The 24,981-nt window shown below is 45.2% G+C and overlaps 1 protein-coding gene across 4 annotated transcripts in view; it reads right to left on the reverse strand.

Annotated features, from left to right (window-relative positions):
• RGS7 (regulator of G protein signaling 7) overlaps positions 1-24,981 on the reverse strand; it is a 2,057,596-nt gene that overhangs the window by 1,405,328 nt on the left and 627,287 nt on the right. For all 4 annotated transcript variants that reach the window (XM_069607899.1, XM_069607897.1, XM_069607898.1 and 1 more), the window contains exon 3: positions 292-388. In XM_069607899.1, the coding sequence (XP_069464000.1) occupies positions 292-388 (97 nt within the window). The remainder of the gene's footprint in view (positions 1-291; positions 389-24,981) is intronic.

Consider the following 24,981-nt stretch of genomic DNA (forward strand, 5'->3'; position numbering starts at 1 on the left):
GGGTTGTGGGGTTGTCCCCCGCATATTTACATGACTGTGGCGCAAAAAACCACAGCATTTTTGCTGCGATATTTTGTACTCACAGCCATTTTTGCTGCGATATTTTGTACTCACAGCCATTTGTGCTGCGATTTTAAGACATGGAACCCTCTAAATAGAATGAAGAGTGATTCAATGATGGGGGGCCTTTTCAGAAATCCAACGCCACTGACTCCCAAAACCCGACCACGCTGCCGAAACAAGTCCTTTTGCAGACAACTTATTCAGATGATTTAAAGGTGTGCACCTTACCAGAAAAGACACTGGGGATCTTTGAAAGAAAGCTCTTGACAGTGCGGATTGGAATTCCATTTTTTTCATCCTGCATCCGTGATATGATGTCCTCCATCTGAAAAAACCAAAGAAGAAAACAATGTCATTTCATTCAGGGAGCAGGCCGCTTGCCTGGCCACGCGATCACATTTTGTTTGATTTCAGTGTTGCAAATAGGGAAATTCCTACTCAAAACTCATGGCACAACACAACCACGAAAGGTCTACTCAACCTGTAGCTGCATACACAAGGTTGAAGTCCTTCAATATCTAACAAAATGCCTTCCACCTGTAGAGGGGGGTACTTCTATCGTCTTAAATGCATGCTTGGGTGGTCCGCTTTTACCGTGCAATGGGGAACACAAGTAATTTGGCATGGAATACCGCTCAGCAGTTCCCTTTGCCTAGGAGCTCCAGTTCAGTGCAGTCAGAAACATTACTGCACGCTACAGAGGGAGGTCCAGCGTGGTGCCATTCCACCACAGGAGACTTGTGGTGCAGCACCCGGGCCGCCCTCTGTATTTCACGGGCAGGATTCCCAGGGACTCCACCGCATCCGAGTGGCTCTCCAGAAAATCCACCAATGCTGCACAACCTAAAGCCTAGATCAATATCAACACAATATTTGCCTCAATCTCCACCAAATCCACAACTAGAAATGGCACCGCCATATCGGCGAAGGCATGATGCAAGCTTATGTGGCTGAGGCACTTGGGTGATACAAATGAGGTCCAGTCCTGTGGTGAAAAGCCAGCACTGTGCACACCACTAAACTCTGCCAACCAGCCCATGAGGGGCAGAAAATAAAGATGGGAAAAATCGTGGTCACTACCCCGCAGTATGCGAAGGTAGTCCAGATATATATTTATACCCATTCTTTATTTGAGCCATGGGCTGATTTTTGACTTGTGATGGCTAATTTTTGTTATGCTATACAAAGTTTTGCCGCATACCTATTTAACAAGCGGATTTAACACACAGAGGGCATGATTCACAAAGCTTTTTTCAATGGGGTCTACGGGGCGGGGTCACATTGAAAGACGCTTTTGTGTATCGGGCCAAAAGACTTTGGGTGTCACCCCCGTGACGATCAAGACATCCGGATAATGGCCGCTCAATGCAAACAGAACGTTAATATGGATCGGATAGTCACAGGCATGTCGCCAAAGTGTGCAAGCCACGGCAGAGCCAGATACTAGTACTGCAGCAGTTTGCGCATTGCTTCATTGATAAGAAAATAAGTGCTGGAGCCCAAATATTTTCTAGCACGCTCGTGACATGGCGGGTGGGCAGCGCCCCACCACTGCTGCCACCACCCACAGCTGCTCCCCACAGTGTTGACACATTTGGGGTTAAACTACAGCTGGCACCTGCTCATTAGGGTTGATGGATGCTCTGGCAATCATCACTTCCTAATCTAAATCTGAGACAATAAGTGCCGGGCCCAGAAGTAAGTGCCAGGGCTGAGCCCCCGAAAACAAGCACTGAACTGGCAGAGTGCACAGATGTGGCACTCTATCTCCAATAAGCATCTGTGCAGTTCATGCCTCTAATGAGAAAGTGCAATGTGATGAAGCTATGTGCAATGTGCAATGTGATAAAGCGCTGCAGCCTAATGTAGTTGCACCAGATGCTGCCCTTTCGTGCCCAACCCCACTGTTTCCTGTGGTTGAGCTGCGCACGGCAGACAACAGTACAGGGTAGCCTAAGAGAGCATATAAGAGTATATGACAGGTTAAACGCGTTTAAATAATATATTTATTGGTGGAAAAAAATGTTATGGAATAACAAGCATAAAAAATATTTTTCAGTAGAAGGTTGAATAGCAGTTTCATTTAATTTTGCCCGGACCATTTTCGCACATAACATTGTGTTTCCACAGGCTACTGTTTAACAAATCACCAATTTCAATCGTTTTGGTTTCCTCAATTTTTCCACAACGTTCGCCGGATTTCCTGCTAGTGCCTGCCCCTCCTCCGCTGCTCTCCCCTCTCATTACCACTTCCTCTGCAGCCTGCGTGACCCGGTGTTGCCGGGTAACCTGCTCCACCGTCATTTAGCCGCTCGTTGGAATCTTAATTAGTTAGTCTACATACTTCAACCGCTTCCATTCAAATCACTTTTTGATTGCTTTGGGTGCTATGTTGCTATTAATGCAGGTTTTTTTTTATTACTGGCATAATTCAGTAATTTTTGGAGCTGTTCTTGGTTTTGAACTGGGATCAGCGATTTAATAGCATCTCGAAATTGTCGGGGCCAGATTGTTATTATTTGAAGTGATTAAGGTGAAAGAATCACGTGTCGCCAGGAAGGACTAGACAGTTGTGACGTTGTGGTTCTAATTTTCATAGCACAACATCAATTATAGCTCCCCCTTTGGAGGCCTGTGGAATATTGTAGTTTCAGAGACTTCCTGAAGTGGCCGCCCTTTCTTCCGCCGCACCTGTCCCGGCGGCACGGCGTAAGCCGCTTCCTCTGGCCCGGGTATTACCTCAACTGATTACATTATTATCTGCTTATACCAGACTGGCTCAGAACACATCCTTAAGCCTCACTCCTAATCTGTTGCTTTCTCTGAGTGAACAATGTGGATGGCCCTATGGACGCATTCGTTATCGAGGGCCGGAGCGAATGGCAGAAAACAGACAAGGCATTGGTGGAGTGGAACGAGGAGGGTCGATTGAGAAGAAAAATGGTAATGGGGCTGGAGATACCATGAGACATTGGTAAAGCGGCGGGTGAGAGAAAGAGAAACAGAGAGCAAGAGAGAGTCTGGTAGACCCCCTAGGCAGGAAGAGAGACTAAATGCGATTGAGAGAGCAGAAGAGACACAGAGAAAGAGAGTGACAGAGTAGCCATGCACAGGAGACATCCAGTAACGGAACAAGAGGTTGGTAAGAATGAGAGACATGGAAGGTACTGGGTTAACAGAGGACTAAAAAGAAAAGGACAGTGAAGGAGATTGGCAGAGCATTTAAGACAGGGATTGGTAGGGTAGGTGTGAAGCAGACCGTGGAGGACCAGGAAAGAGAAAAAAGAGAATGGAGAGAGACTAGCAGAGGCATATCTAGGGGAGGCATGGGGGGCCTAGAGCCTCGGATCCTTTGGTTGTAGACCTGGATAATGCTCAGGGGCTACAACCAACAGTCTAGCTAGCCTTGAGCCCCGACATTAGCGTAGCCCTGGATCTTTTCCAGACCTAGCAACACCCCTGAGAGACAGCAAGGGCTATAGAGTGAGAGAGCGGGCGCTCTAGAGAATGAACGACAGTGGGAGAATTCATTATTAAGGCGTAACACTGGTACAGAGAAGCAAAGCGACCGCGACATGGTGATAATATCAAGTTAGGGTCCTGAAGAGTAAATTACTCTGTACGCGGCATTACAGGACACCAGTTAGCCTGGCCCATAAGGAGGGTATTTTCAAGCTTCTCCGCCACTTCACAGGTGCCAGTTGAGGCAGATAGAAATCTACGCGAGAAGGCTGGTCATCATTTGCATGCAGGCATAGTTGCTGTGCCTCTGGCAGTGCAGGAAATGGAATTCCCAAATCCATTACCGCTGGCCTTTTTTCAGAGCATGAGCAAAAGCGTGATGGAAATACACCCGTTTCCTTTAGGAAGATGTCCTAGAAGTCCAAGCTTGATCCTTCCAGATATTTCATATATCCTTAGTTTTGCTGCATAACTTACTAGGTCCTTGGAAGACGTCATCTTAAGGTTCACCTCTAGGTCCAAAATGGCAATTGTCAAGAGGAGGGGGGATGGTGTAGAGAGGTTATGTGTTGAGCGCACTCAGGCCTCTGGGCGTGTTGCGTGGTACAAACATTGAATAATAATAATAGCAGGGAGGCGGCAGCCATATCCTTCCAGGTCCATGCACCTGCATATCTGGGGTTGACTCTATGCCCAGCATTGAGGCATCAAGTGCAACCGCTCATTCCATGGCCTGCACGGAGGACTCCGTCATTATGCTGCCACACTGCAGTGGAGGCAGGAAAACCTTCCCGCCTCTTATGACGTGCACTTGCTCACCCCAAAGAATATACATAGAAGGCTCATATTCTTCAACACTCCATGCAAGCCGTGTGCGATCCACACAGCATAGCAGTTGGCTTCATATCTCCTGAGAAACTTGACTTAAGTATCAGACAAAGAGAAGAAGGACTTGTCAATGATTGAACGCGCTTAAAAGGGAAGACAGGCTGGGCAAAGATCAAAAACACAGAGTGCCCAGGACAAGGCAACAAGTAAACAAGCACGCCAAGGATAACTTTTTGTAACCTTATAAAAGTACCTAAAGTTAGTGGGAATTTGCGGTTGATTGCTCTGATCTGAAAGTATCTGCTTTGTATCCAGAATTACAACTAAGCAGCACACAGAGAGGCAAAGGAAACACAACATGTACTATTGAAATTGTCCAATAGTAAAACTGAACATGATTTCTTTAAATTTAAATGGAACCGCTTAAGGGAGATGTCTTACTCCGCAAATCCCTGCTGAGGGTATCGCCATTGGTAAGGTACGGGTAGGCTAGACGTTTTTCACGACTCCCCACTTCTGCAGTAGATTTTGGGGTAAAGGTTGTAGCCCATACTTTTCCTGTATTGTGGCCCTAGTGACCTGGCCCACAACTCCATCAGCAGGCTGTGGGGGCATCCTCTTCTCTCCATCAGCAGGATGTGGGGGCATCCTCTTCTCCCCTAGTGACCTGAGGCAGTGAACCCTCATAACGCCATCAGCAGGCTGTAGGGGCATCCTCTTCTCCCCTAGTGACCTGAGGCAGTGAACCCTCATAACTCCATCGGCAGGATGTGGGGGCATCCTTTTCTCCCCCTAGTGACCTGAGGCAGTGAACCCTCATAACTCCATCAGCAGGCTGTGGGGCATACTCTTCTCCCCTGGTGACCCGAGGCAGTGAACCCTCATAACTCCATCAGTAGGCTGTGGGGGCATCCTCTTCTCCCCTGGTGTCCTCAGGCAGTGAAACCTCATAACTCCATCAGCAGTCTGCGGGGGCTTCCTCTTCTCCCCTAGTGACCTGAGGCAGTGAACCCTCATAACTCCATCAGCAGGCTGTGCGGCATCCTCTTCTCCCCTAGTGACCTGAGGAAGTGAACCCTCATAACTCCCTCAGCAGGATGTGGGGCATCCTCTTCTCCCCTAATGTCCTGAGGCAGTGAACCCTCATAACTCCACCAGCAGTCTGTGGGGGCATCCTCTTCTCCCCTGGTGTCCTCAGGCAGTGAAACCTCATAACTCCATCAGAAGTCTGTGGGGGCATCTTCTTCTCCCCTAGTGGCCTGAGGCAGTGAACCCTCATAACTCCATCAGCAGGCTGTGGGGGCATCCTCTTCTCCCCTAGTGACCTGAGGCAGTGAACCCTCATAACTCCATCAGCAGGCTGTGCGGCATCCTCTTCTCCCCTAATGTCCTGAGGCAGTGAATCCTCATAACTCCATCAGCAGGCTGTGGGGCATCCTCTTCTCCCCTAGTGACCTGAGGAAGTGAACCCTCATAACTCCATCAGCAGGATGTGGGGCATCCTCTTCTCCCCTAATGTCCTGAGGCAGTGAACCCTCATAACTCCACCAGCAGTCTGTGGGGGCATCCTCTTCTCCCCTGGTGTCCTCAGGCAGTGAAACCTCATAACTCCATCAGAAGTCTGTGGGGGCATCTTCTTCTCCCCTAGTGACCTGAGGAAGTGAACCCTCATAACTCCATCAGCAGGATGTGGGGCATCCTCTTCTCCCCTAATGTCCTGAGGCAGTGAACCCTCATAACTCCACCAGCAGTCTGTGGGGGCATCCTCTTCTCCCCTGGTGTCCTCAGGCAGTGAAACCTCATAACTCCATCAGAAGTCTGTGGGGGCATCTTCTTCTCCCCTAGTGGCCTGAGGCAGTGAACCCTCATAACTCCATCAGCAGGCTGTGGGGGCATCCTCTTCTCCCCTAGTGGCCTGAGGCAGTGAACCCTCATAACTCCATCAGCAGGCTGTGGGGGCATCCTCTTCTCCCCTGGTGTCCTGAGGCAGTGAACCCTCATAACTCCATCAGCAGTCTGTGGGGGCTTCCTCTTCTCCCCTAGTGACCTGAGGCAGTGAACCCTCATAACTCCATCAGCAGGCTGTGCGGCATCCTCTTCTCCCCTAGTGACCTGAGGAAGTGAACCCTCATAACTCCATCAGCAGGATGTGGGGCATCCTCTTCTCCCCTAATGTCCTGAGGCAGTGAACCCTCATAACTCCACCAGCAGTCTGTGGGGGCATCCTCTTCTCCCCTGGTGTCCTCAGGCAGTGAAACCTCATAACTCCATCAGAAGTCTGTGGGGGCATCTTCTTCTCCCCTAGTGGCCTGAGGCAGTGAACCCTCATAACTCCATCAGCAGGCTGTGGGGGCATCCTCTTCTCCCCTAGTGACCTGAGGCAGTGAACCCTCATAACTCCTCTTCTCCTTATCGGGCCGTTTCCAGGACTCGTTACAGGAAAGGTACCACCTGCTGAGGCAAACAGTAATTCTTCCCATCGCGGAGTAAATCCTGGACATGATGGGATTGCATACAATTATCACAAAGTGTCCAAAAAGGATTGGAAAAGGGCCAAATGTCCCATTATTCTACAGACCTATTGTCGAAATCTCAGAAAAAACATCAGCAGGTTGGTTTTTGTGGATCCGATGCCCTGGCACAGGGGTGACTTTTGTGCAGAGACGTTGCTAGAGGGGTCTTTTGGTTGTAGCCCCAGATAGAAGCTTGGGGACTACAACTAAAAGGCTAGCTATCCCCGTATCCTGCCAGTCCCGACATTAGCATAGCCCCGGATCTTTTCTAGACCTAGCAACACCCCTGCTTTTGTGGCTTCATATTGAGTGGGGGAGGGGTCTCCGGCGCCCGTCTTTGGCTTGCCAAGTGTGTAAGAGAGACCTGCACGTGCCTTCTATGAAATGTGCTCATTTTATACCAGCACAGAACTGGCCTAAAGTCTGATGGGTTCACACCCTGAACCACCACCTTCATAAAGCCCTTTTTGTCCTCCAGAGGCGGTGGTGCAGAGGGCAGGGCTGGATAAGCTTGGGGCATGCCCCCCCGCATTATTGAGCATCCCACCCCCTGTGTTTCTACCAGCAGTATTAGGTGATTGTTTTCCAACCAGTGGGGGCGCTGCTCTGTGTCGCCAGGCTGTTGTAATGGGCAGCAATGCATCTGACTGCGGTAGCAAGTTTAAGGATGTCAATGAGCATTCATAACAAAAGGCTCCGCCTGCATTTCCAGATGAATGAATATCCAGGATAGGTTCCCCTGATCCCATCATCCATGTCCTACAAGGCTCGGTGCAGAGGACTCCCTCTGTTTCATGCTGGGTTCCAGAGCATTGAATTGAATTCAATTGATATTTTATTTCTATTGCGCTAGTACACATGTGTTTCAGAGCGCGACAAGGCAAGGGAGGGGAACAGGGGAGAACAAAACATCGATCTTACTAGGCCAAGTGACATTAAGAATGTGCATGTGCATGGGAGAGGGGGAGGGGAAAAGTGCATGAAAGGCAGTCTCTTCTCAGTTCATAAACAGGTCCTGAAGGCACATGGCTAGCCACCTTCATGTTTTACCAGAAGGTTCGGAGAGGTATGCGCAGCGCTGCCCTTTTTCCATTCATAGGCTTTAACGGTCAGCATTCCTCTCCCCGTCAAGGATACCACAGGGATCAGAATATTGGATATCATCAAATCATTTCTCAACCTACAAACCTCCAAAACCTGTAGAGATCTTTTGACAGCAGAGAAGAGCAATTACGCACCAGGGGAAGAAGTGGTTTGTCTTGAATCATACAGTCTGGTCAAGTGGAAAAGCAGCAATTAGAATTAGGTTCTTCTCATTGCACATTGTGCAGAGCAAATCCCTTTCTCAGGAGGTTCTGAACCCCCATTTGATAGCAGTCAAAGTTGCTGCGCCATGCACCACTGCGCACTGCTGTTTGGTACTGGATATCCAGTCGTCAAGGCGGAGACGTTGCGCCTGGATGCGCCAAGCACTGAATCCGGGACACCAATGTTTGCAGAAAGCGAAAGTACCAGAAGGCAGAAGACAAATGCAGAGAAGGCAAGGTCAAGGACAAGCTGGCAACACGAAGAGGCAAGACAGAGGCAAGGGGAACAAAGGTAGGCAGAAGGCAGAGACAGGGGAAGAAACACTAAGATGGAGATGGTGAGTGAACATGGAAACGGAATAGAGCGAAACACAACTGGAGAGTTGAGACGCGAGGAGAGCAGTCTCTGCTAGGTTTAAATAGTCCGGGCATTGTGCTTGAATGGTTTACTGTTGGTTGCCAGGCAACTGTAAATGGAGAACATGCGCGTATGCACGATACGAGGCCGAAAGTCACTGTACGTGCGTTGTGGAGAAAGAATGGCAGTGCTCAGTAACTGTGACTGGCCTTTTCCAGGGTATGAAACATGTTTGGAAACAGACTTGCACGAACCAAAGCACCGACACCTGTGCAGGCTATAAACTCCACCTTCCCCATACAGGAAAAGAACTGCGCAGGCCACGTCGCCTGGACACATGGGGTGATGGCTGCATGACATGCTGCGTCAGTCCGGATTATTCTGATTGGTCAGATCAGGAGATTCTCCTTACTTCACCAGCCAGCTCTGGGGACACTTAAGAAGAAGCTCCACATACTTTCTTAAATGGCTGCTAGGGCACTATGTTAAACAACATGGTAGCTTGACCAGAGCCTCATTAAACAAAACAGGCATTTCTACTTCATTAATCACCAGTGTTAGTTGTATCCAAGCAGAAGACACGCATTAATTCAACAGCAATCTCATTCAGATTATAGCAGGAGATCCTCCGCGAGCCACCAATAATCTCAGAGAGATCAGTTTGGGAGATCTTCTTTGATTCCCCAGGAAACTCAGATAGGTAAGTGCAGGAGACCAGTACCCTCTGGCAGACCAAAGCTGGAGACAATACATACATCATGAGCAGCCTCTGAAAAACCAAGGAGGGTCTCATCAGTAATCTCAGGCCAATAATGGCCCTTCTTGGTTCATCAGCAATCTCAAGCATATCAGAGAAATCCCAGTCCCCTTGAATTACCAGTAGCCTCGTGACTATCAACAAGGACGTAGGGGGCACTGCATGGTTCGTCAGTGGCCTCCTGCTGGTCTGGTGGAGGGGGCGGGCTTCTCTCAGATTCACCAGGAGGTGCACACAGATCCGGGCAGAAGACCCTCCTCGATGTCCCATTAGCCACAGAGAGTTTTGTGAAATAGTCCATCTTTTCTTTCTTAGAAGAGTCTAGGATATTAAGACAAGAGAGTTTCCGTCTCACCAGTAGGCATGTGTGCTCAATAAATAATGTATTTCTGTTGTCATTAGTCCATGTATAAAGGCACCTATGAGCACAATCAGCCGCGGTCCCAATCAAACCTCCTTATTGGGGATAACCTCTGATAAGTGTGCATGCTAGGGCCATGCTTTTAAGTGACATCCAGATGTATCTTCTGAAGGGATTTTATCAGGTTATGTAGCACTCTACTGTCTATTCTGCTTCAACTAAAAGCACACGTGCTGGTACACAACAGAAGCTAACTGCACCAACATTAGCAGGCAGATCTTCCGAGAGCAGGCATCTGCAATCCCAGGCTTTCCAGATCTTTTGAACTACAGCTCCCATAATCCATCATTATTGGCTATGCCGGCTAGGGCTAATGAGTGAGTAGGCCAAAACACCTGGAGAGCCAAAGGATGGAGACCCATTCTCTAGATAATGCTTTCCCCAAAATGTATTATTTGTTGATGACCAAACAAACATTCAGCGATGCAGTGCAAAACATTCTATGAGCATGCAGCGACCCTTTTGAAAAAGAAATGCAACATCTTCGATGTTTCCAGCAGGGACATTTTTGTCAAAACTGGAAACAGCCTAAGACACAAGGGGAAATAGATCCAGAGAATGTGAGGCATCCTGCAAACTGGCTGCAGGGATGGTGCCCTCCTTTATTTCCAGAGACTAAGACATTCTGTGCATTGCACATTCGACATGTAGATAACGGTGGAAAAAAAAAAGAAAATAAAACGTAACAGTGTGAAAAAATCTGAATATGGTAAATCCAGGCTTAACTATATGAAGTAAGGGAGGTGATGGCATGTCATGTGACACTATTTACCAAAAATGTAAGTCAAGAGGAAGAGACATCACAGCACTGCTAAACCTTCAATTACAGCACAGGAAGTGACGTTTCGTATTGTATGACCCAGATGGCAGGCCAATACATGTTCCGTTTATTCAGTCTTCGTAGCGAAGCTTGATGCTGTGGCGTGTGTATACAAAGTGATTGAAAAGATACAGAAACAGCCCATTTACCAACTAGCAAAAGCTAATGCCCTCCTTACTGTAAATTCATCAGGAACCAGACTATCTAAAACACATTGGCTGGAAAGCCTGGGGTTGCAAGCAGTAACATAGGGTAGTTAGCGCCACCCACAGCTATCCCCAAATTATTCCCACGATTACCATCACTGCCCATACACCTGAGTAGCTGGGCTCGAGAAAAATCTCAGTCTGAAAACAACAGAAACAGTTTAGTGTGGTCTCATTAAACTGGATTCGTTTGAGACGATCTCTTAGCAACTGCCCAAAAAAGCTGCAGTATCAATGATGTAATCCTGTAAGAGGGAGCAGTGGAGGAGCTCCTCGCCCATTGGACAGTTATATTTAAGGCATCTGGGAGGGGGGGGGGTATCTGTGAGCAGATATGGGCTCTCTTTTGATTATACCTTTGGTGCAGGGTTCTGCAACCTTTGGATCTGCAGGTGTGTTTACTAGAACTCCTATGATCCTCCACCATTTGTTCAGCTGTGTAGGGATGATGGGCGTGTTAGTCCAAAACATCTGGTGGCCCAAAGGTTGCAGGGCCTGATTTAGTGTGACTGAGCATCAGAGGATAAACATGGGTTACAATTAGCAAAAACATATGATTTATTGATGAGATTTGGAGGGCACAAAATGAATCATCTCAAAGCATATTTGCAGCCATTTGGCACTGTCAGAGGTGAGTGACCTACCTGCGGTTGCCACGATTGACTTCCTTGCTGGGGGGACATTGTCATTACTTTAGCACTTTTCTGAGGAAGAGGGCAGTGAAGAAAGTGACTAAGTGCTACAGAAGATTGTTGCAGAGTTTGAGTTGTTGATAATAGGAGCATCCCTCTCTTTGGCCTGCTTGTTTGCATTGGGGGTTGGAAATGTTATGTTCCTCATGATACAGGCCCCTCCCATTCCACCTCCTCTCCCTACTCCTTGATAGATTACTCTTGACTCAGGTCCCTCCCATTCCCACTCCTCTCTGTAATCCTAGTTAGGTATCTCTCAACTCAGGCCCCTTCTCTTCCACCTTATCTCCCTAACCCTGGAAAGGTTGTCCTTGATTCAGACCCCTCCCCTTCCGCCTGCTCTCCCTGATCCTAGATAGGTTCCACCTGACTCAGGCCCCTCCCCTTCCATCTCCTCTCCCCAAACCTAGATAGGCCTCTCTTGACTCAGGCCTTCTCTTCCACCTCATCTCCCTAACCCTAGATAGATTCCTCTTGACTCAGGATCCGCAGCATTTGAGCCTGTTTAGCGCCTCGTTGTTATCTTTCTGATCTACATTGCTGGCTACACCTTTCCCACCCCGTATTACCATTGTCCCTTTGCTCCTTCACCACTCCTCCTCCTTCCTCCTCTCAACACAGATCTGTTATTGAGTTATGCACACTTTAGATTTAGTGCAGCAGTCACATCCCTTTCACCAAACACCCTTACCCCCTTCACATGCATGTCCCCTCCACACCATTTCAGCCCTCTTCAACACTCTTCAGCCTTCCTTATCTTTCCTCCTCTTGCTTGTTCCTTCACTATTCCCCTTCTTTAAACCTTCACCCCTTCACTCCCCTCCACATACCCCTGCACTCACGGGTCCCTTATCTCGCTTCACCCATTCACTCATCTCGTTTTACCCCTCTTCTTGTTGATTCCTTCATCCTCTTCACACCTGCCCCCGGAGCTCTTCAACAATCCTCCTCATTATCCCTAAACCCCTCTATTTCTCTTCCTTTAGCTCTCCTCTCACTTCTCCCTTCAAATGCACTCTCACCTTCACCAACCCACTTACCTTCACCACTCCCCTTCCTTATCTCAAGGCTGGGCTCTGTGAGTGTAAGGATTACTCAACCGGGGAACGAAATGCCTTCCTGACTACCCAATCGCCTCCCGATAATATCGAACTGAGATCGAAAGTGTGCCCAGAAAGGTTGATGCAGGGGTGCCAAAAGGGTCCCTCACCAGGAAGCTTTAAAAGGAAGGGAGATAGTCAGAAGGGTTCTCAGATGTCTGCCAACTCTCCAATCCTCCTCCAAATACTGGTACACCTGAGAAAGAAGGTAAAATGCTAAGTGAGGGAACCACAGAGAACTCCAAGAACACAAACAGGAAGATAGTCAAGGCATCCAAATCCAGGGCATAATCCAAAAGAGTAAACCAAAGGCAATCCTAGTTTCATAACCAAGTCTCAACCAAGTCCAAATCCAAAGGCAAAATTATCTGAGGGGCAAGGGATTAGAGGAGGGATTTTGTGTACGGTAGAGTACACAAAAGGCAATCCAAGTTTCAGAACCAAGTCTTCGTCCAAAGGCAAACAAATCCAAGGGGCAATCCAGTAGAGAACACAAAGGCAGTCCAAGTTCCAGAACCAAGTCTGAATCCAAAGGCAAACACATCGAAGGGGCAATGCAGAAGAGTACATAAACAGGCAGTCAAAGTCAGGAATCCTTGAAAAACAGATAACATGGGGAAAACATCGAGAAATAAGCCACTCATGAGACATAGAGACGTTGAGGAGCATGGAGCACCAGAAACCACTGGCTTAAGAGCCATCCGAATCCAGAATACAGGAGGAGTGTCGTCATCATCATGTGTTGCATGATTACGTCACTGCATGGAGTGTGGGGACGTCATGCGATCGATGTGATGGAGTCATAGTGGCATGCCTACCAGGACATTGAGTCTGGAACAAGGTGCAGCGGCACAGCCACCAAGGAAGATGTAAAATCCCTCAATCCCAGAAACTAGAGCCAGACACCTAATCCCTACCCCCTATTACCTTATCCCTCATCCCATCACCACCTCTAGTCCTATGCTTTACCGCTCCTTCTCACCTCACACTCATCACTTCACCCCCTCACCCTCATTGACTTATGTCCATCCTCACGCTTGACTTTTCATCCCCGTCCCTTCTCAGTCAGGGAAAGAGCAACAAGCATGCGTGACCCTGCGTGACTCCATTATGACAGATCTCACAAGACATGGCCTTCATATTTGACTGGTGTTTCCATGGGCATGTGGCAACATGGGAGATCTACAGGTCTAAGTATTACCAAATGTGTGGACATTGCTTACAGTGGCATTCACCAATGGGTTACCATTGAGGAACACAAAAGCACTCTACCAAGTGCAATAATGTGATAGAGGCAGCTGAACCCAAACTTGCTCAAATGCCACAGACTGCCTTATATCAATCCTGAGTTGTTACTCCTGAGGAGCTGCAGGACTTGATTAGTCAGTCCATTGTCTCCACTCTTTATAAATATGAATTTTCCACACTGCCCGTAAAGCGGATGATGGGTGATTTAGATGAGCCTGACCCTCCTGAGAATGCCACAAGGTGTAAATTAGTACAAGGTGCGCAGCAGACATGAGTGTCATGGGGGGAGCAATTGTGTGTCTGCTTCAGTGGAGGTGTACATGGGAGTCTTGTTTTGAGATCTTTCATTTTTTTAGTCCAGCTGTGGATATATGAGTTGTCTGAGTATGTGTTGTGTGGCAGTTAGTGGCCACAGAGTCTGTTAAGTTCTTTAGGGGTGGAAGTGTGTTTGGGGTTCCATTTTACTGTGAGTGTGGTTCTTTATGTATGTTTGGGCGTAGCGTCGGTAGTCATAGTATTATATGGAGTGTCAGTAATCGTAGTAGCAAGTGTATCTTTGGTAGTTGTTGTGGTGGTTGCTGTTGGTGGTAGGATATGTGTGTCCTATTGTATTGCAGAGATTCTAACTGGTAAGCAGTGAGGGTTGGTTGTGTAGCCTGTAATAGCTACAAGGTGTACCTTTAATTAGGCAGTGTAAGTGTTGTTATGTGGTTTTTATTACCTGTTAAACGTTTAAATGGCATACTTGTTAATGACATGTGGCTAGTGCGAAACTTCATTCAGTAAACGTTCACCAGCACTATGGTAATGTGACGTGAGCACAATATATAACTTGAATTGAATAGTTCAATATGTTTTATGATACACTGTTAATGTGTTTTAAGATGGCACAGTACAAATGTACATTTTAAATGTGGTCACTGTGTGTGTGACGTTCCAGTGTTTATGTTTTTTAAGTGATATGAAACTGTTTCATATGTCTTCTAAAATTGTACCTTAGGTAATGTCCATGGGATGTTTCCGTTTGTTATTTAACACACTGCATACTAGGATATATTTATTTTGAAATTGCACATTAGTCAATCAAATTTGGTATGTGATGTTGTGTTTGGGTTGTGTGAGGGGTCAGGAATGTGAGGCGGAGAATTTTGTGAAGTGTTTTCAACTTTAGCCATGTTATTAAACAAAAAGGTTGAATAAACGCCTCACTATGCTTACTCTGACGAGGATTTCCCTGCCTGAAAAAAACTAAAGAAAACACTCTAAATAAAGGATATCTAACCCTTACACTTGCACAACAATTAAAAGCAAAAAGGAAATATATGGCAATTCAATTAAAAAACAATGTATAGCATATGATCAATGTCTCTTCTCATAACCTGGGTGAATTTTCCCTTCCCCAGATCTGAGCAAGGATTTTTCTCCACAGTTCAAAGGAAACAAATCCGGTTTGACACAAAGTTCCACCACATTTCTTAAATTCTTGTACTCAAACTCACAAAGTTCGGTTGCTTCAATAATCACAAGTTCCCATCCCTCGTGGAATAAGAACTGTCTAACATTTGTCTTGTCCAAGTAAGCAACCACAATTGTCTTTGTCAGGATAATTGTCACAACATTTGGTTTCAAAAATAAGAACATTATTACAACTCCTCCTGTTGTAGGAACAGACTTCACCTTTATAGTAATAATAAAAACCTTTGTCAAGATGGTTTACTACAATTTTGGTTTAAAAAAGAATTGCAACTTTACTTCAACAAACTCTCACAATTCTTCTCCAAATGTCACCAAACAACTTGAGTTGTTTATATCAGTAACACACTTCAGCACTTGCACCATATACTAGCTGGCTTATTCCTTTACAAGGCTCTTCTGGGCAATAACTACTTGCTCTACAGGCATACTCACCTGCCCGTCTAGTTCTTCAACAACAAGAACAGAAAAGTACATCACTGGTAACTTCCATTTCAGAATAACAACAACTTGAATAGTCTTCTTCAGCATCAAACTTTAAAACAGTTGTGGGGGAACAAGGAACCACATTAGTGCTTTTTAAGATTCCTGGGCAATTATGCTCCTCTCCCTCTTGATAACCTTCTCCAGAAGCAAAGCCTGTTTGCCACCATTCCTTCCACTCTGATTCAACAACCAAATATCGACCAAAAGATGGTTTTCTCTGTTTACCATGGCTGCCACTGAAAGGAAAAAGAGACTATGTTTCCCAGTCCGCAACAGCCATTTATTTTGTTTTACTTTCTTTCGTTGTGAAATGCGACACGTCTCGACTACCAAACAAAAGACCATTAGGACCCCGGTCTAATGGGCTAGGGTACTAATGGAAACATGACTCTCCAAGGGCGGCATTACCAGTTGGGTAATGCCCCCAGGGCTACGTTAAAGCCTTTGCTTCACTCTGGCTTCTAACTATGGCCCGGGGGGCATTACCCAACTTGTAATGCACCCCTCCAAGGTGATATTACCCAAATATAACTGCCTGATTGGAAGAAGCAAACATGGATCTTTTAAAGTGCATGAATAACATGAAACATTTTTCCATTTTCTAGTTAAAATATATTTTTAGCCGCTTATAAAATACTCTCATTGGAATTTTGACTTACATTTTAACTCCCTAAAAAATCATTTTACTCCCAACTTAAAAAAATACTCCTCTAAACCTTATCTGGAGCACAACCTGCTCCTGAGGAGGCTTTTAAAGCATCCTCTGCTCCTTCAGTTGTAGGTCATTTACATCAATTAAGAGATCGCTCCCACAGTAGTATTGCTCTGCATCCATCTTCCTCGTCCCAGTACTGAGAGAATGATGGGACTTGAAGTCGCTGTCAACAAAGTTAGTTTTTCTAACCCATTGTGCTTTACCAATTGGTCTACTCTTTTCTACAACATTCTTTGAAGGGATATTATACAAATCAGTTACCAGTTTGGTTTGAAAAGAGTAATAAGGTTTTTGGCGATTATTATTCACAGACTTCTTTCCCTTTCCTCCTTTTGAGTTAGGGAAGCATTTAGTTCTAGGGTTTTGAGATCAGGATTTGTTGATATTTATCCCACATGAGCTTTGGTTGATTTTACCCACACTTAGGTGTTGAACAGTTCAATTATTGTGGCAGCAAGCAATTAGGTATTTTGGCATTTGTAATACCTTTTCCTTAAAGGAAGGTGAATACCATGTCTCACCCCATGGATTCCTCTCATCTCCATGAGCTTTCTCTCCTCCCGGGTGATCCTCCTGCAGAGCACCGCCCCTAAGGTCAGGATCAGCAAGTGTCTGCCTTTCCCTGGCAACCTGGGGGGAGACGTTAGGCGGAGATTTAGTGAGGGATCCATTGGATTCATCACAGTGACGTGTGAGTGAGTGCTGGGGAGGTGCTTCTGATGCGTATCTTCTATTAGGTAACAGATGTTTTAGTGTTTTTTAGGCAACATTCAGTTCATAAATGTGATGTTTTGGGGTATTTTTTAACACAGTGTGCAACTATGATGGTTAAACTGTGCAGCACTGTATGTCTTTTAAGATCACACACTTTTTACTGAAATGTGGTTCCTGATAATGATTTTTCAATGTATTTTTCAATTCGCTGTTGGACTGTCGCATCTATCTTTGAGTTAGCGCATTTTGTGATTTAAATTGGATGGGCTTGTCACCCTTTTGTTTAATTTAATTTGTGACATTTCTCCCCACTCTAATATGGTGCCCACATGCTTAAGGGCCGTGAGTTGCCTATTTCGTATCACACACCCTTCTGTTCTTGTGCAGGCAGTGGCCATGCGTAACCTGCTCTAACTTTTATTTGATGCCTTAACCCCTGCTCCTGTTCATTCCAGCTCTACTTGCACTGCCTACTCCCTTCTGGCATTATCTTTCAGCCCCTCGATCTCCAGCCAACATGCTATCTCCAAGAGCACTATCGTTCAATACAATATCATCTGCCTGCACCTCACCAATTCAAGTATTCTTCACTACCACTGCTTGGTACTCACTGTTCCGATTCTTAATCCATCCCCTCTCTCCCTATCTATACTTCTCTATACCTATTCCCTTCCCAAACAGCCGGAAATCCAAAACCAATTAACCTCAAAGGAGCTGTATCCCCTCCTTCTTACTAATACCCGTCTTTGTGCCGCTTCAGGCCCCCGCCTTCCTGCATCCATACTGCATTGTTCACACTGAGCACAATACCTCTGTGGGAGGTAGAAAAACCATTATTTACAATACATTTTTTTAATACATGTCTCTTACATTCCTGTGAGGAATTCCACCTTCCTCACAGTGGGTGTGCGCTCACCTGGGCTTTTTGGAAATGTTTTATTAAATGGAATGATGGTAGATCAACCTCAGGAAAATGTGTTGGGCTAATCCACACAGATCTTTCTATGCTCACACCATGACAAAAGCAAATATCCATGTACTTTGGTTGGACACAGCCTACAGGCACAGTTCGCCCTGTCATATTTAGTTGGGATATGACAGCCAGGAGTACACCATGTCATCTCCAGAAAGGGGGAGGACCAACTTTCCCCCTGCCATAGCCAGCCTGATTAACTAACAAAGGCTCCATTGATCTGCCCTGGTCTTTTGTTCAGCCCTGCATCTGGTGGCAGCCATTATCATACTAATAGAGTGCACTTCAAACAAGCCCACATGGGGTCTGGCTGCAGGCGTTAACAAAGGAGATAGGAAACCCAAGCCACCTTTTATATGTTACTGTGTCAACCTGAAGTCAGCTCACGCCCTCAGTGTCATTGACAGTGAACTGCCATGTCTGGGACTGCATGTTTACAGTAAGCCTCTCCGTTAGGCGGACCCATTCATCAGGTAAGATAATGTGCTTTGCAGGATCCAGAGAGTCTGGTCTTGCTGCAGCTTCAAGGGAGACCTGCCACTTTAAAAAGGAACCACAGAGATCCATTGACCAGAGTTACTCTTTGATCAACAACAGACAGAAAGATGGGTGGGATTTAGTATCACATGTTTTCACACCATTAACTTTCCTGTTGGAAAGCACTCTGGTTATGACCTCATGCATACAGGAGATTATTGGTGGTGACCCCGGGATTGGTTAATTAAGGTGGGCTTAGCCTACACCAATCACTGCGGCCACTTGCCTTTAAAAGAGGGCTTGGGCCCTCTTTTGGCATATCATCTGAAGACTTTGCAAGTAGTAGCAAGAAAAACTAATAATTGGACCCTGGCTGAAGGTACAGCCTGCCTTACATCTTCTGCCAGTGAAGGAAGGCCAGGACCATGATTCCTCCTCTAAAACATCTCCCAGGAAACAGAGGGAGAAACCAAATCCAGAGGACCCTCTAGCCGCTCCAAAACTGGAACTCAGACAGCACACTGCTTGCCCTGCTAGGATCTGCAGCAAATTTCTGACGTAGCAAGTGCCAAAAGGTTTCTGAACCTACAACAGGACAAGGCACCTGCCTGAAACACACTCTTCAGCTTTGGGCCGTCCGCCTTAAAGGACGACACAAGCCCTTTGAAGAAGATGGGAGAAGCCTCTCGATGAGCATCTGCCGACGTCCGCCTTAAAGAAAATGTTCGAGCCAGTCGAGTTCCTCGAGCTGCAACTGACTGCAGTGCTGATCCCTGTCAAGCCGCAGTTGCTTGAAGACATCTGAGGCGTCTTGACCAGTGCATCAGACCCGCCAACCAGCACAGAGACAACGGTTTCTGACCCCAAGCCATCGTGTAGGCCATCCTGCAGCCGTTTGTCTAGCTTCACTCGCCAAACTGTCTTGCCGCCTGACACCCGTAGAAATATGACTTCAAAATCAGATACCCCACCCATGTCCATTGGCATTACTAGGAGGATTGTATTCCAACATGAATAACAGTAGACATGTTATCTATCAATGCCTATATATAAGCCAGAATAATGACAGTCTTGGCAGATACATGGTAATTCTGACATGTTGCCAGTCCATGTCGTCTATTTATGCACTAGACACTTTATCCAGCAACGTTTAAATTTACATCAGGAATGATGACATGATGACAGAACTGATGCAGTGCTGTTTTTATCTATATTTCAATTAGGAATAGGACATGCATGTGACTTCTTATCCACCATGGCAGATATTAGTCATTTTTATATGCAAAGCTGTAGTGGGTATTATTTGCACTCATTTCGTAACTTGACAAATGCTATATATGAAAAACTGCTAATACAGAGCTTTTTCCGCTGTATGTGCTACCGATTGAAGAGTCACAAATACAAAAAGCACTAAGCGATGAAGGAAACTGTGTAATGAATCATACAATGCACTAGGCACTTCATAAAATTATTGTTGACACACTATGTGTGGTACACTAGCAAATACAACTTGTGAAATAAGATCAGATATCCGGCTAATGACCAAATTACAATCTCTGTACGACCGAAGGCAACACGGCTGACAAGTTTGTTACCTGTGTAATCCTCTATCTCTTTCCATCACTATACTATTATTTATGAGTGTGATTCACATGTTGGTGGTAATCGTGAACAAGCCACGGGATTGTGGCGAAACGCATCAAGCTGCCATTGTCTGGTGGCTAACTCAATCTGGGACAATGAAGAAAGAATTTTAAACTTTCTTTTTTTTCAATACAAATGTTGATATTTTTAATCTTTTTGGAATGAATTACTGGACCTATTACGGGAGTGCAACTCATAGAACTGTGGACTGTTCTGTGAACTGTGGAACTGCACCGAAACTAACAATAAAGCTTCTTATCGAGCATATATACAAGTTTGGCCATCAGAGATTTTAGCTGTCAGTGTGGAATGACTGCTAACATCTCAGAATTACTGGCAGTACTGCGGATCATCCAGACTCGGAGAAACATAATTGGATTTTAATTTTTAAAAATGACAACCAGTAAATTGAAAATAAACTACAATTAATGCTGCTCATCTTGCAATCTGCCTTGGCCTAGTCGGCTTATTTGTAAATACGTCTATGGTTGATTCGTCACAATTCCCCAGATAAAATGTTGCCAATTCACAGCATCCCATCTCTCATTTTCGCATCAAATGAATATCCTACTTTTGGTATTCTATCGCCCCCATACACCTGCCTAACCCATCTTTTTTGGGCACCTTCTTTACCGCTCTGAGCACTCCTGTGCTTTCTACTTCCAAGGTGTAATATTGCCCCTCTAGTAAACGTTCCACCATCTTTCTGAAGCACCTGGAAAGACTTGGGGCCAGATTACAGAAACTTTGCACCAGTGCAAGTGCAAAGTTTGCATAGTATTAGCACTAGGATAAGATTTGCCCTATTTTTAAAAACACTGGTACACATTAAAAAACCATTGCACCTCTAAAAGTGCTGTTTGGCATATTAAAAGCACCAGGCCCTAGTGCAAAAAAGATGCATTTTCACTACATTATTGCACTAGTCCAAAGTTTGCCCTGGTGCTAATACAGAATGGTATTAGCACCAGGGCAAACTTTGCCCTGATGTAAAAATGCATAAAAAGTGTATCTTTTTAGCACTAGGGAATTTTAGCCCTGCTACTTTTAATATGCCAAACTGCACTCATCGAGGTGCAATGGTTTTTTAATGTGTCACAGTGTTTTTAAAAATAGGGCAAATTTTGCCTCAGTGCTAATATTGTGCAAACTTTGCACTAGCACTGGTGCAATGTTTCTATGATCTGGCTCCAGGTCTTTCTCAATGGACTACCAGTCTGATTTCACACAGCTGGTCACACTTTGGAGTTAATTCACTCTCCCCCTAACCTCATTTTGTTTATTTTGTATTATTTGTTTTGGATTTATAAAAAAACCTTTACAAAATCACAACAATATTAAGCGATAAAATTACATAACTAAGCAGAGAAACAATTAATAGCAAACTAATCACAAGCAAAACCAAGGGTATCACCATGAGAGAGGACAGACAGCCAATTCAATTCAGAAAGCCAAAAAAAAAAAATAATATTCCTTAAATTATAATGGCACTTAGGTTAAGTACTTGTATAATGGCTGCTGTTAACATAACCTCTTGACCAGCAATCATTCTCTCCCAAAAAAACTCAGACAAAAGACTTTCCTCATTGGCCACAAATCTTCTGAGAAGTAGCAGTCTGATTTCCTAGGCAACTTCACACTCCAATAGTAAGTGTCTCATTGTTTGTCTGCCCGGGAGTACATAATGATCCCAGAGTTTTTTTACTTGATCCCCTTGGTTTCTTTTTGTTAATATTCACCCAGTGCATGCCACATTCAGTCGGAGCCTCAGAAAGTTGTTTCTTATTGCTCTATCAGGGAACCTTTGTAGATAGCGGGGCAAAAAACCCCAGCTTTTTTTCCATCTTTAAGCAATGGTTCGGGGGCTTACAGGACCTTACGTTGGCAATTGTATCGATCCAGTCGCAGGTTTCCAGTGTCCTTTTCACTTTACAAGGGTTTGAAACAAGAGTTTCCAGGTTCATCTCTATTCTGGACAAAATTCCCTTTATTTTTTTCTCCAGGTCACACAGAATCTGTGATCTTGAGTTTTTGTGGTGCTCATTTACCTCACAATAAAGGGAGTCTTGTTTGCTGGTAATAATTTCCCTAAATAAAGAGATAAGTTTCCAGTCTGCACGACGCCCCAGTGAGACCAAACCGAGCTGAAATCTTAGACATTCTGTTGGTACACATAATGGGAGTCCCAAAGATTTTTTCCAGATTGCACCCTTGATTTTGATCCAATTTGTGTGCCAGCATAAGGGTTTTGCCTCTAAACCATAGAGTAATACTGCAACTACTTTAGCCGTGTAAAATCTGATCAATGGTAGAATTGAGAATTTGCAGTATTTTGCATTATGTTTTTTCATTTGAGGAATTGATTGGGCCACTTTCTCCATCATTGATAAGTTTACTTTGCTTTTTGCGGGATAAGCATAGATTTTATAACCAAAATAGGTCAATTCATATACGTGGGGAACAACCATGCCGTCGAGGAACCAGTTACCATAACTGATTTTCTTTTTTGGATGTTTAAATTTCAGAATTTTAGATTTCGCAGGGTTGATTATGAGCCCGTTTGAACTGGTGTCTTTCCCCAACTTATTCAGGAAACGTTGAAGGCCCACTGCAGACCTATCCAGCAGGACGATATCATCCGTGTAGGCTAGCCAGTGAATCCTTCTACCATTTATCACCGGACTGGCCAACACTGCTGAAAGCAAAAAGTTTCATAGGTCTGAGAGAAAAAGGTTGCAAAACAATAGTGCCCCCATACAACCTTGCATAACCCCTCTCAAAACCTGTACCAAGTCGGAGAGGTGGCCTTGCTCATCTAATCGCACTCAATGTTGTGTTTCTATGAAGCTCGATTAGAATTGCTAGAAGATGGTGTGGTATGCCCCAATCATAAAGTTTTCTCCACAACTGACATCTGTCCACGTGGTCAAATGCCTTGGAGAGATCTACCCAAGCCCCATAAAGAGGCAGGTCAGATTTCCCCTTCAACTTTTCACTAACCAGATTTAGGATAAGGCCGTTCAGGCCGGTGGACAGACCCTTCCTGAAACCTGTCTGATGACATGACAGGATTTGACCGAGCCTCAACCCAGCTTGCAAGATCTCTTAAAAGTTATTGCATGAAAAGTTTGCTATCAATATCAAGGAGGGCGATCGGACGGTAATTTTCCGGTTTAAGCCGATCACCCCCTTGAAGAATGGTATAACTAAAGCATTCTTCCATGACGGTGGAAGCAAATTGGTCCTTAATATTTCTCGAAATAAAAGATTCAAGATCTCTGCCCAAAGGTTTGGTTTATTTCTAAGAACCTGGAAGGTTAAACCATTTGGTCCAGCCGCTTTAGATCTAGAAGACCTTGAAATTAGATCGAGAATATCTTCTTCCTCGAATGAAAGGGACCAAGGGGAGTCTATCATGGGAATAAATTCAGGAGACCCGCAAGATCTAAAGTTCTCTGAGAGATAGTCCACCCACTTTTTCTCTGGGACTAGATTGCATAGGGAGCTGTTAACACCTGATTCCAGTTTGCCCACCAACGCCCAGAAGTTCCTAGAGTTGTTTGAACTTAAAAGATGCAACATTTGTTCGCCGTCCTGCTGGATCCTTTGGAATCTCTGGTTCCTTGACCAGTTTCTGTATGTCTGCTTTACTTTTTTTACCTCCTGAAAAATGGTAGAGTTGGCGATAGGCGCCTTTTTTAGTTTATGCAAAATACTTCTGTATTCCCTTTTTTTTCTGAGTCTCTTGTCTTGAGGATGTACAAATTTTACTAGGTGGATGAGTTGCCCATATAAACTTTCCGAATTTCTCCGGGTGTAGTTCTTCTTTCCAATCTATTTTTGAGGTTTTCTCAAGTTTTTCGTTAGGGGTTTTCCCTTCTTGTTTATATTTTACAACTCTCAACTTTCCCTTGCAGCCCTCTACTTCTTGCGCCAATCTCATTTCTTTAGGGTTTAGCAAATCCAGGAAGGAAAGTTCCAATCTGGAGTGATCACTCCCCCCTTCATGATTTATAATCAAGCTTGGCTGGAGGCAGGACAGTTCGGAGGAGACAAAGACAAAGTCCAAGGTAGAAGCCACATTCCCCCTGTGCCAGGTTGCTTCTGCCCTTCCACCCATATTAGGTTTCGCCTGGATCTCCTCTAAGTTCCAAGGTGCCAAAAAGTCTGACCACATTTTACCTCTTCTTGAGGTTTTACTCCCTTGGTACTCACCACAGCCTTTAGTGGAACAGTCAGAGTTGAAGTCCCGGCTAAGAGGCTAAAAATGCCTTATTGTTCAGACTTCACCTTGGTTAATACCTCATCAAGATCCACTAGAAGATTATGCAGTTTGGAGATAGCCAGGTTCCAGTAGATATTGATTATCACCATTTCAAATTTGGTTTCAGAATTTTTCAACACCACTTTGCATGCTTGTATTCCCAAAGGGTTATTACACACTGGAGTGATCATTTTAAAAGTGGAGTTTTTAAAGGCAAGCAAAAGACCCCCCCGACGGTCTGCCTTTGGCTTTTTGAGATGCATACAGATTTTGGGTTGTAAAGCCCTCAATATCAAGCTGGTGAACGAGCCAGGTTTCCTGTAATATTAAGATATCATTTTGCCCCATAGCTCTTCTTTCAGATGTTTCTTTTTCAAAAAACCTGGCCCTCGTGTGTTCCAACAAACCAGCTTCAAGCTACTTTGCCTAAAGGCAGGTTGTCTCTGCTCCCAATCTTAGA

Source organism: Ambystoma mexicanum, chromosome 4q (genome assembly GCF_040938575.1).
Source record: "Ambystoma mexicanum isolate Mex_15411 chromosome 4q, UKY_AmexF1_1, whole genome shotgun sequence".
NCBI lineage: Eukaryota > Metazoa > Chordata > Amphibia > Caudata > Ambystomatidae > Ambystoma > Ambystoma mexicanum.